The sequence below is a fragment of the Crocuta crocuta genome, unplaced genomic scaffold, assembly GCF_008692635.1.
Source record: "Crocuta crocuta isolate KB4526 unplaced genomic scaffold, BGI_CrCroc_1.0 scaffold36, whole genome shotgun sequence".
Taxonomy (NCBI): domain Eukaryota; kingdom Metazoa; phylum Chordata; class Mammalia; order Carnivora; family Hyaenidae; genus Crocuta; species Crocuta crocuta.
Window position 1 is genome coordinate 11,769,281 of NW_027532203.1, and position 15,115 is coordinate 11,784,395.

General features: G+C 36.3%; 1 protein-coding gene across 1 annotated transcript in view; it reads left to right on the forward strand.

Annotated features, from left to right (window-relative positions):
* The window catches only part of MBD2 (methyl-CpG binding domain protein 2), an 88,867-nt gene that overhangs the window by 47,827 nt on the left and 25,925 nt on the right, over positions 1-15,115 (forward strand). Inside the window, exon 5 of the mRNA XM_077777557.1 lies at positions 9,195-9,332. Coding sequence (XP_077633683.1) covers positions 9,195-9,332 — 138 coding nt within the window. The remainder of the gene's footprint in view (positions 1-9,194; positions 9,333-15,115) is intronic.

Below are 15,115 nucleotides of genomic sequence, written 5' to 3' on the forward strand. Positions count from 1 at the left end.
ATGGCTAGTAAGGTAGGAGAGACATGGGAGAGGAGAATGTTTCAAAAAGAAGAGTGAGTGGTCAGTTATACTGATGTCGCTGAAGATTGAGTGGAGGGAAACTGAGAAGTTTCCATTGAACTTGGCAACATGAAGGTAAATTAATAACCTTGATTTTCAGTGGCAACAGAAGCCAGATTGGATGGACTTAAAAGTGAGTGAGAGATAAAATGGGCAGATCTTTAAGTAATTTTTTTTGGGTCGAGAATCACTAGATGGTAGATGAAAGAGATGCTGATTTGGTTAAACTCCCAACTGAAAGACTTTGAAAAGCTTAAGAAGAATAGGGTCTGAAGCACAAGTGGAAAAACCACAGAGGTCAGGCAGTGGTGATGCGGTGGTGGTGGTGATGATGATGATGGAGGACCATGAAACCTGTACTGGGTGGGGAGGAATATGAGAGGGGTTAAGGAACAATGAGAAAACAAGACAGTCAGTGGGTAGGGGATATTGATGGGGTAAAAGAAAGCAGAGGGCAGTTCTGAGAAAGGAAGCTACAAGGATAGGAAGTAGGAATTGGGAGACTTGGGTGCTTGATTGAGATACTGGAGATGGTGTAGTTACTAGTGTTGATAAGCCTGTGGTTATAATATTAGGGGAGTGAGATTGGGCAGAGGAATAGGTCAAAGGACTCAGGATATTGGGGAGTTACCCACATGGGTATTGAGGTCTCCCAGAATGAGGACAAGAGTTGGGATGGAGAAGACTGAAATGGAAACTAAAGTCTAGTGAATGAAGGAGAAAGGGAGGCAGGGTAGTATAGCCAGATCTATGAGCTTCAAAGGAACTGGTGTTTTTGAAAGATCAACAATGGAGAAATTATTTGAGAAAAATGGGGGAAAAGAAATGCACCTCTTGGCCCTTGGATATGTAGTAGAGGGAAGAGGTCGGAAGGGTGGGAAGAGAGGGAGGGAAAGAGAAAAGCTTCATTTGAGAGGACTTGAAGCCATCAAAGGATGACCAGGTCACTGAGTGCAGGGACTGGAGAAAACATTTGGAGAAAATATTGAGGATATAGGAAAGCCTGGTCCATCATTCAAGAGTGTATGATGTGAAGATTGGGTGTGGGATGGATCAAAAAAGTTTGAAAGCCACTGAACAGTGGGGTAGATGAGTGGCTGTACAGAATATTACAGGGATGAATGGTGGTGATAATGTATGATCTGAGAGACTTGACTCTTTGGTTACTACTGAGGAATGATATGTGGTGGTATTAATTTGGGTAATTGTTAGAGCAGAGTACACAGTTGAAATGTGGTCCGGACTGAGGGCTGACTTTGTGACTCAGAGGAAGACACTGGCCACATCCCACATAGAAGCATAACTTAAATGGTAATAGATGGAAGCTTAATCGACTGAGCCACCCAGGCACCCCAGGTGACTTTATTCTTTGAAAAATAATTTGAGATGGACATTGTAGACAGCAATGAATTATAGTCTTTTCCACCTGTTTGGCACCTGTGAGTTTTAAGCAGAAAATGAAACTATTGAAGGGTAAGGTCTGCATAACCTAAGATTTTACATGTAATAGACATTTTATGCATCCATTTATTCCACAGAAAACTTTTACCACGTTATATGCTTCGGCATTATCACAGACTCTGAAAATATGGTAAAGGAAGTTTTTGTGCTCATGGAGCTTTAACTCTAGTGGTATGACAGACTAATACAGTTTAAATGTCACGTGCCATACTGTGAATTAAGTAAGAGTGCATGAGACTGGGTGGCTGTTCAGGCTTAGCAGTCAGGGAAGTTTTCTCCAAGGGGATTATTTTTCAGATGAGACCCGAATGATAAGCGTGAGCTATACAAAAACCACAAGGAAAAGCATACCATGTAAAGGGAATAGCCAGTGCAAAATCCCGAAGGCAGGATACATTTAGCCTTTGAGGCGAGTGGGCCACAGTGGCTCGAGTTTAGGGAGAGGAAGACGGGTTCTAGGTGAGGTCAAGGCAGTGGACCACCTAGTCACGGCTTGTCAAGCTGGCATCAGGGATGGTAGGGGTGCTATCTTCAGACTGCAGGTAGGAGGGCAACAGGATTGCTGTGGCTGCTGTGTGGAAAATGTAGAGGTGCGGCAGTGGCAGTCGGGGCCCCCTGCTCATTCAGGCAGGAAGGGCAGTGACGTGGACAGTGCTTGTGTAATGAGTGAATAAAGGAGGAAAGGATCAGAGCAAAGGGCCCTTTAGTCCTAGAACTATTTAGTATTCTCGTGTCCGAAGCACTTCTCATTTTCTCATTGCAGGAACATCCTTAAATAAAAGATACCTATTTATTATTTGCTAATAAATAATCTTTAGCTAATAAATGAAGACAAGTTATAAGCTAACAGCATTGTTCCATTCTTTTGGCTGATTTGAGCAGATACAATTGATCCTTGAACACAGGTTGAACTGTACAGGTCCACATATATGCAGACTTTTCTTTGATAAATACAGTGCAGTACTGTACATATATTATCCTTTCCTTATGATTTTCTTAATATTTTCTTTTCTCTAGCCTACTTTGGCGTAAGAATACAATATACAGTACATACAACATAGAAGATATGTATTAATCAACTGTTTATGTTATCCGTAAGGCTTCTGGTCACGGTAGGCTATAAGTAGTAAAGTTTTGGGGGAGTCAGAATTATATGTGGATATTTGACGGTGTGGCAGTTAGGTGCCCCTAATCCCCACATTGTTCAAGGGTCATCTGTATTTAGATATTGATTGGATAAGGATTTCTATGGAGCAAAAAGTGAACAGAAGAACTTTACATGTTAGCAAATAGGCTTGCTGAGGAGAATATCCTCTTCACTATGATAATTAGGTTTATATTGTAAGTTAATGCTTCAAATCTATCCAAGAATGATAGTTAGAACCTTTTGAGAGGGCTGGGCTTGGCTTTCATGCTAATAGCGAGGGTAGATTTGGAGTCATAGTAGCCCTGCTATGGCTTTGGCAAGATTTTTTTTGAATATCCAGGGGGTTTTTTTTGTTGTCGGCAATTGAGGTCTGTTTCACTGAGTTTTATATGTCCCGAAGAGTTCTCTGACATTGTAGACTATAAGTCAGCAAGAGAATGAAGCCCTACAGAAAATGATTTATGTGACTATCTCCACAGTTCTCCCAAGGATGTGTACACAGCTAGTGCCAACCGAGATGTAAAGGAGATTCCACACGGTAGATGCACTAGTTTAAGTAGAGCTGCTTTTCAGTATTTGGTTGAAACTCATTTCCATCTTTTGCTGTAAGTCCTTTAATGACATCATATTAACTAAAGCTGCAAGAAGTTATTTTTCACGTAGAACTCCTTGAAACTTGTTTTGTTTTCAATGATGAATTTCACCCCTCCACCTCTTCAGTTAACTACAAGTCCCTTTTAGTGAGCTCAAAATGTAGTCCGTCTACTCTTTTTTTGTGGTGAATTCTATGGTGTGTGAATCATATCCCAGTTAAAAAAAAAATCAGATTGTAAAGCGCTTTGCATTATTGGCTTTTGATTTTGTGGAAAGGCATTAACTATAGGCTACTGTACATATTCTGGAACAAATCTGAAATTATTTTTTTGATGATAATCTTGGTTTAATCTAAAGATACCACTCAAGCTCTCCTCTTTGTGAACCAGGGGATGGCTTTTCTCCTGAAAAAACTTAATAGGTTTAAATTCCTAGATTTCAGTAGCATGCTCAAAAACACATTAATGCTGATAATAGAAAGAGCAGCTATTTACTCAGAATTTACATGCCAACCTGACCATAAAATATACACCTATTTTTCTTGACTTCTCTAGAACGTAAGCTCTGAGGCAGGGATTTTTGTGTTTTGATGACGACTGTATACCCAACATACAATCAGTGCCTGGCACATGGTGGCACTCAGTATTTGTTCAGTGACTGAATGACAGCTGCGTTAGGCAGCAGCATTATACATGCATTATCTTGTGTGATCTTTGTAATAATCTTAGGAATGTTGTTGTTGTTGTCATCATTTACAGATGAGGAAAGTGATCCCCAAAAAACAAAGTCTTTGCTTTTCAAATTGGGGCCTGAATATCCCTTGGGGGTATGTACTACATGGAAAGCCATCGAATTAAAATGGTGATTGAATGATGCTTGGAAGTATCAGTTTTGTTTGAGCATTTTGAGTAGGTAGAGCGACATTTTTTTACATTAAAACAAACATGGCTAATTTCTAAAAATGGAAAATTTGCAAGAATTTTAAAGATGAAATGAGTCCTTTTGGTTCTAGAATATGTCTAGAATATGGTCATAGAATATGTACAATTCTGAAATGTTTTCCAGTTTTATTTCAAAGCGAGGCTGGGAAAAGTGGTATTTAGAGTATGTAATTTAAGTTCCTGCTGTTTAAACTTTGCTATATAAAGACTTCCGTAGTGTACACAACATGCATGGTTTTAAAGGAGTGTTTCTATATTCTTAATTTCTAGAAGTATACTCTTTCCTGCAATTGGTCTGAGCATGCTCCGAGATGGAGGTACAAACTCTTTTTTTCCCCAGTTCCCCGTTTGTAGTCCATCTTCTCCCGTTTTATAGATGAGTGTACTTTTTACTAGCCTGCTGTATTACCGTGGTGCGAAATGTTTGATCTTCAGTAAAGGAATAGTTTGAAATACTGGTGTTGATGCCGAGAAGATGAATTACTTGGTAACAGTCAAGACCTTCTGCCAATTAAGTTCTTTGTCTAAAATTTACAGAGCACTTCAGTAGACTTCGATTATTAAAAATTTTTGGTGGTTCACTGTGATATTTTGACATGTAACTCAAAAGAAGTTCAAAGAATTGACTGACAATAAAACTCATTCTATTTACTCATTTATGCAAATAGGGTTTCTTGCTGTTACATCTACAAAAAATGAAGGATAGGAATGGAATTGGTACTAACCTTTGGGCTTATTCTAGCATACATCCCAGCCCATGAGGTTATTAAATTTTTTTTTTAACGTTTACTTATTTTTGAGAGGCAGAGAGACAGAGCATGAGGAGGGGAGGGGCAGAGAAAGAGCAAGACACTGAATCTGAAGCAGGCTTCAGGCTCTGAGCTGCCAGCGCAGAGCCCAATGCAGGGCTCGAACCCACAAACCACGAGATCATGACCTGAGCTGAAGTCAGACACTTAACCAACTGAGCCACCCAGATGCCCTGAGGTTATTTTTAAATAAAAAATTATCTTTCTTAATACATCTAATTTTTATCTCATTCATTAACATGTAACTTATTATTTAGGGGTAGTTATATACTAGTAATGTAGTAAAGCAAAAGACCTTTTTAAATCACTACTTTATGGTCACAAAAAGTTAAAAAAATAATCTCATGACATGTGATCAACTAAAGGTTTTCAGGTTTAAAAGAGGAATAACTTTGGAAATGGAATTATTAGTTCAAAGAGAAAAAGGAGTAAAACCAAATGTGTAATTATTGAAAAGTTCATGTATAAGTGGTTGATGGTGGGTATATTTAGATTGTTAGATACATTTTAAAGTGATGGGATTATTAAAATGTCAGTACTTAAAATGTGTAGTTAAGTGCATTCTTTGCAATTATTTACATTACAGTTTGAAATAGTCTTGATGTCAGCTTTGAAGTGTAGATGAGATATTTTCAAAAATTTTTTAACCGGTAGGAATGCCAAACTTTGAAAAATCACTGGTTTATGACACATGCTCTTTCTCCACCTCTTTAATTAGCCTCTTTTCTAGCCTCAGTTAGGTTAGACCCGTCGACAGGCTACATGGTAATTAGACCACACAGGTGTTTAGTCCCTTTAAGAATCACCTTCAACAAGTTTCCTTTAAATTTTATATTCTTGGCTTTTAGGGAAGGTCACTGATAAAGAAAAAGTGTTTGGAATTTGCTTAGTTTTGTTGTGATGTTACTGTTTCTAATTTTTTCCTAGATTTAATACTAGGACAGCTTTGTTTTCCTTATTAATTGCTATACTTCGTTCTCTCTATATAGTTTAATGTTTTTCTTTTCACCCAGGATCCTAAGAATTTCAGATCCACTTTTGATGCTTAGCTCTAGTATTGGTCACTATTAATCTTTTCAAAGGAAATTTGTTTTCTCCCTGTCGCTGATTTTCTGTTTTTAAAAATTAATTTTTATTGTGTGTTCTTTCTGAATGTACAGAGATCCTTTTCAGAGGTATTTATTGGAAAGGGATAAAGTAAAAAAAGTTTTTAAGTTTTAAAAAGATTTGTTTCTGTATTCCAGCACCTCAGAGGAAAGAATAGTCTCAAAATTTGAGTACTTCCAGCCTAATGTACACATTATTATAAAATACATTAAATTTTGATTTGAGGACTAACCTGTATACTGAGAAGATTAATCAAGGTTGGAAACTCTTCTTTCTAATACTAGAATGTGTGTTTGCAAGTTTACTTTTGTGATGTAAGAAACTTTTGCTTTACTTTTCCTTATGCTGAAAGGGAAAGACTACAACTATAAGAATAGCCTTAATCTTGTCCCATTAAAAAAGTGTTTGCTTGGGGCAGGCACCTGGGTGACCAGTCTGTTAAGTGTCTGACTCTTGATTTCGGCTTATGTCTTGATCCCAGGGTCCTGGGATTGAGCTTCCTGTCGTGCTGAGCGTTGAGCATGGAGCTTGTTTAGGGTTCCCTCCCTCCCTTCATCCCTTTCTCTCTCTCTCCCTCCCTCCCTCCCTCTCCCCCCCTTCTCTCTCCCTTTTTCTCCCTCCCTCTCCCTCCCCCTCTTCCCTTATCCCCAGCTCATGCTGTCTCTCTCTCAAAAAAAGTGTTTGCTTTATAATTCTTAAATTTATGGCAGATTGGTAGTTATTGAGCAGGATTCAGACACACAACTGGGCATAAACAGTGACTCTCTGGCACTCTTCAGGTGAGAATGGTAATAAAGTTTACTATTTTTGTAACAGTTTCTGAGAAAACCAGTTAGTCCAGTTTTTCAGATTACATGTTACTGTTTTGGAATACAAAATTAATTGGTGAAAAATTCTGTCTTCTGAGCTTTCAAGCCAGATAAAAGGAGAAAACATAATAAAAACCAAAATAAGATCAAGAGAAAAGTAACACAGCATACTGTTGAGTAATTTCTTACTCCCACTGAGGAATACACTGTCTTGTCAGTCAGTGGGAATTGTGTATTTTGAATATTTTTAGCTAGCCTTTTCTTCTAATTTTTATTTATTATACCAAAAACATAATGAAAAAAATAACAACCTTACCATTGTAGAACCAGTTGTTTTATGTTTCATTAATAGTCTATGCGGATTCAGGATTCATTTAGAACTAGTCATTGCTGTCTCTTGAATCCTTTGTAACAATGAGAATCTTTAAGAGGCACTACTGTGCGTACAAACAATTGCAACGTATTTCTGTGTCCATTGATGCCGTCTTGTTCTAATACCAGCCGAGTATATCATTCTTTATTAAAGAATGAAAACATTAAAAACCAAACAAGGTATTGTTTAATGATCTATACGAATTATAACTAGTGGCAAGAAATGTTCTCTGTAAGCTTCTAGAGGATAAAATATTGACTATTTTATAGTTTGAGTGGCTTCACCTAGGGCCTCAGAATGCTCTAGATGTCATAAATCAGAGGTGTCCAAACCTGTGCATCTCAGAATTACTAGGAGAGCTTTTAAAACTGTACATTCCTAGGCTTCACACTTTTAAAGAAGGCATCCTAAGTGGTAATTTTGCAGCCGATCCGTCAAATTTTCTCCTTTTAAATCAGAGTTTTTGAAAATATATCTATAAGGATAAGAAAGCTAAATACCTAAGAGATAGTCTTATTTAAGATGAGTATGTCTCAGGGTGCCTGGCTCTCTCAGTTGGAAGAGCAGGCGACTCTTCATCTTAGGGTTGTGGGTTAGAGCCCCATGTTGGGGGTAGAGATTGCTAAAAAAAAAAAGTGAGTGAATGAATGAATGAAAGACTATATCTCCTAAAGGTAAGCACATACATTGGGAGAAAATTGAATGAGATAAAGGAATGACAAGCATGGGTAGTACATACGAGAAGGGGGGGGAGGTGGATGGAGAAGGTGGTGATGGAGACATATTTAATGGATCCAAATAATACTGTAATTGTCAGTTTAATTTATTTTGATGCTTACCTTTCTAGGCATTGATAACATTCCTTAAGCAGGGGTCACAAACTCAACACTTACAGGGGACAGACAGGTAATGCAGTATGAGTTGTTGAGGAATTTTGCTAAAGGAAAACCTTGACACCTCTTGTGAACAGCTGTTACTAATTAATTATGGCCTCTTGTGGCCAGATCAAATCTGGTATTTCTAGATATTTGAGTTTTAAAGAGAAGTAGATTCTGGACTTCATGTGATATCTCCATATTTGTAGATGTTGGCTCATTTATTAGACACTAAAAACTGAACGAAATACATTTATGGGTCAAACTTCATCCTGCAACCAATTTGCAATCTTTGTTTTAGAGTAGTAGCATCAACATCATCTGAGACCTTAATAGAAATGCAAATTCCCAGGGACCACCTAAGTTCTCCACTGAATCAGACTCTAGGAGTGAAGCCCAGGAATGTGTGGTTCTGATGTGTGCTGAAGTTTGAGAACCAGTGTTTTGGAGTCTGGAAGTTGATAACAATTTTTATCTGGTGACATTTATAAAGACAGAATTTCATTGACTATCCTGTAGATTTATCAAGTATATTTCCATATCAAAAATATCAGGTATGTTTTCAGGTACAGATGACCTTATATATTTATTTTTTTTGCGAGAATCAGAACATATGATTAAATCACATTTTGTTCTTTTTTTTTTTTCCCCCTCTCCTTCCTTGCCCTTGCATTCCGCATGGTTAGAACCTGGCAAATGAACTTAAAAGGAATTCTGTGCCACATTTTGACTTCACTAAAACACATCTTAGGTTTTATTTACTGATTGATTGAAAGTAGAGGGATGGGTTAAGAGTAGAGGGATGGGCTATGTAGGCGATGGGGATTAAGGAGTGCCCTTGTGACAGAGCACCAGGTGTATGGAATTGTTGAATTGCTAATTTTATATCTGAAACTAATATTACACTGTTAACTAACTGGAATTTAAATGAAAACTTAAAATAATGGATAATGAATTAATAAAGAATTCATCAAATTATATGTAACATTTATTAACGAAAACATGCTTATATCCACAGGGTAAACCAGACTTGAATACAACATTGCCAATTAGACAAACTGCATCAATTTTCAAACAACCAGTAACCAAAGTCACAAATCATCCTAGTAATAAAGTGAAATCAGACCCACAACGAATGAATGAGCAGCCACGTCAGGTAAGGATCTACTTGGTTCTCCAATCTTCTTTGTCAGATAAGTCTGGTATTTTTACCAGACATAGTTCAAGTATGGTTAAAATGGAAGATATCTGGAAAGAAAATTGTTTTATGTTCCTAGGCTATTACATGAATGCTGGAGAATAACAATATTGAGGTAAAATATTTTAACAAAGTTAATTAAAAATGAATCTAAATTAATATTATGGACTACATTTTTGTGCTTTTGTGTGGTAATGTATATCATATTTGCTTTTGCTAATCTTAGTTTTTTGAGAGATTATCTTTCCAGGGATAATATTTCCTACGAGGCTGAAGCATGCAGTTTGTGTTGCTTAGTTTAAAAATATTTTAGATTTTATGGAAATTACTTTTCTGATTTCTTATTATATGACAGCCGTCCCTCCCCTTTTGAAAATCAATTAAATAAACTTTGTCAATATGGTATATTGTCCTGTGACTTCCATTTTTGCAGGAATTCAATTTATATTTCTCTCTCTTTATTGCTTCAAACTGTATTGCACCAGAATCTGTTCTTAGGAAAAAAGTATTATCTGAAAGGCCTCCCTGCTGCTTAATAATGCCATAGAGCCAGGGGAGGGAGACTTGACAAAATGCTTACCTTTCCATGTAATCTTGCTTATTCATTCCCTAATTGTGGTCAGAAAGTTTAGGTACTTCGGAAATTTTTAGTAGCAATTGGGGTGAGGGAGTGGAGGGAGAAACATCTGTGCATATTTTTTCTCTCCTTTCTCTGCCTCCTCCCACTTACCGATTAGAAATGCTGAGTTACCTACGACGATTATCTTTTGCTCTCATATTCCCCGTTTAGATGCCTCACTCCACCTTTTCATTTGAATTTTGTTTTTCACTAGTCCCTCAAGTGTCTCATCTCCAGACTTCATAAAGGATTGGGCCAAAACTTTCAGACAGTTGCTCTAGAAGAAACTACATAAAGAAATTCAGTTCCCACATCCTCTGTAGTGTTTTTTCCTCTTCAGGTGAGCCAGGAAAACAGAAGATATTTGGAGCCACATTGGATCAGCATCTTGCTATAGATGTCTCAAGATTTGAAGTTCTAAACTTGCTTTACTGTTGGTCCCCAAGAGATTCAACAGGGGCCATGTAAGTGTATCACATCCAATATAAAAGATGCGTACCTGCATGTGCCTTTAGGCTCTTGTCACCACCTAGGTTTTCTTTGGGCCATTCAGCTTTCTGTGCCAGGCTTTCCCCTTCTGTTTTACTACTGCACCCAGTGATAGTCACCAAACCGCCGGTAGTTTTAGTATATTCATTACAGCAAGGAAGGAATTCTGCCATTCTGAACTTTGCCCACCTTGATAAAGCCATTCCCCAATTGTATTCTTTCTTAGATACTGTCTAAAGTCTTGAACATCTTGTCCTTTGGCTTTTTGGTGATTTTTAAATCATTTCCTTGTAAAGATTTTTATCGATTGAAATTTTTCAAAGTATATGAGTGGGTAAGACAGTTTGCTTCAAAAAGCCCGAAAGATAAAGAAAGTGGAAAAACCAATAATAATAGTTTCATTCTGGAAATTTGAGTTGCCTTATTAAGAATAGGTAGTAGATGAATTTTATCCTCATCTTTTCTTTGCCTAGTCATTCTCAGTACAGTCACCAAACCCAAATATTTTAAAGACCAATTGACTAGCAAATTATGATGATTTAAACAGTAATTGTTTTCTGTACCTAAGTTCAGTTACAGATTTTAACAACTGTAGTAATTGTATTTACTGGGTGTTTACCTGGCTGTAGGGACACTGGTAATGGTGATTTTTTAAAGCTGAAATAATAAGGTTAGTGGTTAGTTGCTCCTTACTCACTGAGACGTTGAATAGTTTTACATTTTCCTTCTTTTATTAAAGTTTATGAGATTGCTCTCAAATGAAAAGAATATATCAAAAAAGTTGAATCCCACCTCCTCTTCCCCCACTCTGCCACATCTTATATCATTTTTAACCCAGATCTTTTGAGGATATTATCTTCCTTTTAGCTTGCGTAGATGGGAAGTGTTAAAATTATTTAGGAGGTTACTTCCTCAGCAGTTTGAACTGTTTTTCACTTTATCCTTGCGTCACCTGATGGTTTTTGCTGGGTGTTTTGATTATACCGAGACATTAGTTGTCTTTTCCCTGCTTACGCATCAACGTAAGAATTGAAGGAGTATTTGACTGCTGTCTCCCTAATAGGATTTCAAAATAAAGGATGGGGGATTAGGCAACTATAGGAAAATAGAGACAACTTTTATATTAATGTTTGAGAAATCATAATCTGTCATTCTGTTTCAGTTTAAATTCAGGCTTTTTAGTAAAGGAAATATGTTGATTTAACTTATATTTTGATGTACATATGTCAGATATCTGCTAATCAACTACTACTGTTGAGGAAGTAGCTGGAAAATAAAACACATGAGTAAAAATAATTCTTCCACTGTGCTTTCACACGGCCTTGTTGAATTAGAACAGCATATGAATTGCCAGATACTCCATTATTTTGATCATCCAGTAAATAAACTAGACAGAGTGGTTTCTGTTTTTGAGGTAGATATGAATGTTTTTATTCCTTAACCATGTCACAGTCTTCATAAAATATTCAAGCTAGTGAGTTTGTAATTCTTAGAGATCTAGGACTGGGATTGGATTTTTGGATCTTAACTAGGTTCTACCTTGAATAGTTTGAAGTGATTAGTTTAGATGTGATGCAATCATAGAAATGAGTAATTCTGTCTTATATAATAAACATCCTATGTCTGCATCTTTGTGTGGCTGTCTGATTTGATTTCTGTAAAATATATGAATTATAAATTTGTAATGTACCGATTCCTTGAAAATGCCTTAGCTTTAAAATTGCAAATTAGGGTGTGTAAGCAAAAGTACATTAAACGGAATTCATCAGTGATATTTGTCTGTAATTAAAACCTAGTTATTATAGGGTAGACATTTATATATATACTGTCAGCATATTTGATAAGTGCTTGTCTTTCCCTTAAATAGAACTATTGCAAATAGTAAAATCATTGAAATGTTCTTGTTTGGTCAGGTATATAAAATATTCAAAACTCTTTTTAATCTGACATAATTATGATTTTGCTGTTAAGGCTGTCTTTCCTAGCTGTCACCTCTCAGTTAATGAAGAACTCACATTTCTGTTTCTTTGTCATTTCTTTGATCCTGTCATCTTTGATATTTTCTGGTGTCTCACTTTTTCTTTTATCCTCAACTCAACGAAACTTCATTTTTGAGCCGTTACTTTTTCTTTTTAATTATTACATTTTAGGATGCTCATAGACTGGAGGTGTTTTTGATAGTCTTTGAATATTAATTACATTTCCTACAGAATATTCACTTTTTTTACCAAAAAATAAATATTTAAGAATTAGTGAGGAAGTGGATTTGAATGTTCTATTTGATCCTAGATTTTTCCTTTTATTTGGTAATTCTTCTTTCAAAGAGGAAATTTTCCTTTACTCCCTTTTAAAAGTCAGCCTTTTTTTTTTTTTTTTAGAATGGTTTTCTCCCCAGCTTTATTGAGATATAATTGACACACAACATTGTCTAAGCTTAAGGTCTACAGTGTGATGATGATTTGATACACATATACATTGCAAAAGGATAACCACAGTAAGGTTAGTTAACACATCTGTCACTTCACATAATTGCCATTTTCTGTTGCTGTGTTGTGGTGGTGGTGGTAACATTTAAGATCTCTCTTAGCAACTTTCAAGAATACAGTACAATATTGTTAACTGTGGTCACCGTGCTGTACATTAGGTCCCGAGAACTTATTCATCTTATAACTGGAAGTTTATGCCCTGTGACCAACACCGCCCCATCCATCCCCACCCCTGGCCACCACCAATCTACTCTTTGTTTCTATGAGTTCAGCATTTTTGATTCCACATATAAGTAAGATCATATATGTCTTCCTGACTTATTTTAGTCAGCATAATGCCCTTGAGATTCATCCATGTTGTCACAAATGGCAGGATTTCCTTCTTTTTCATGGCTGATAATATATCTTTATCCATTCTTCTATTGATGGACACTTAGATTGTTTCATGTCTTGGCTATTATGAATAATATTGCAGTGAACATGGGGGTGCAGATATCTCTTCAAGAGAGTGGCTATATACTAAAGCGGGATTGCTGTAACAAATGGGAGTTATTTTTAATTTTTTGAGAAATCTTCATACTGTTTTCCATAGTAGCTGCACCTGTTTACATTCCCGAAAGTGTACAAGCGTTCCCTTCCCTCCACATCCTTGCTGGCATTTAATCTCTTGTCTTTTTGATAATAACCAAGAATGAATATTTTAAAATATGTTAGAACAAACTTTCAAGATGAAGTTAAAATTTAAAAGCATGCACACTTTAAAGACATTGTGTATGAAAAGTTTGTGACTATTTCAGTATTCAGTTATTATAACCCAGGAAAGTATTCTTCATTCTAGGCATTCTAAGAGCATTGACTTTTTCCTAACCTTGGAAGGTTATTTCTGGTATAGTCTTGTTTTAGTGTTTTAGAAACTAGTTTTGTTCAGTGATTGGGAAATAGAGAAGCTAAAGCACAGAGTTCCATGGAGGATATTATATTCCTTTTATCTAGACAGAAAAATCAGCTTCCTTGGCAGAGGAAATGGATGACGTGTTGTCCTGAAATACTTAAAAAAGCATTATTCTGGGTGATGAGGGGGAGATGGCCGTGTACAAAGGGTCAGATAAATAGTACAGACACTCTGTAGGTGTTCCAGAAGGGTGATTTTACTGTGGCGAGGGTGGTTGGGGAAATAAATCTTTAGAAAAGATACAGGACATACGCTGGATGTCGCAGATTGAGTGGGATTTAGAAGAGCAGGTAGGAGGGCGAGGACCCTCCAATTAGGGAGAGTAGTGTTAGCAAAGCTGTTGTAGTGAAAACTGACAAGGAATGGAAAGACAAGTTTTTTGGAGATCAGAGTTTTCCTGGGAAGTAGTAGGAGCTCAGAATGCTGTAACAGGTTTCCTTAGGCGTCAGTCTTTACAAGTTTCAAAAATGTTATCATTTGCAATATTTATAAGAGAAAGAGATTTGGGATAGAAAATAAAAGAAAAAGTGCTCATCATTCCTTTTTTATAATTCACCTACAACATTTAGCATTTTTATACTTTTTTAATCTTTTAATGTGTCTTTTGATGACATAATGATCATAGTGTATACTTAATATGTATACATACCATTATATATGTGTTAGCCATGTTTTATATAGTTTATGTGCTGTAATTTTATAATTATTCCAACAACGGTGTATTATGCTAGCATATGATTTACTTATTTCCATATTGTTATTTCTATTTTTCACTATTACAGGTAGTATTCCAGTGAGTATTTTGATATACATAAGATCTTTCCTATATCTTACATTGTTTCATTAGAGTAGATTCCCAGAAATACAATTAGTTGAATGTTTATGACTTTTGACACATACTGGCAAGTTGATTGCCAGAAGGTTGCACCAATTTAAAAGTCTGTGGACAAGTTAAGTGCATTCCAGCTTTAGCTTTTTTCATTGTCACTGCATATTATCAGTGCTTTTTCTTGTGGGTTGCTCGGTATATAAAAATGGTATTTCATTTTAAATTTGCATTTATCTGAATACTTGTAAAGTTGAACAAACTAAAGCATTTGTGTTTAACTTTGCAAACAAAAAAATGTGTAGAGGATTTTGAACAAGGGAGTAGCTTTTTATTACCCCTCTGAACTGAATGTGAGCATTATCTCCC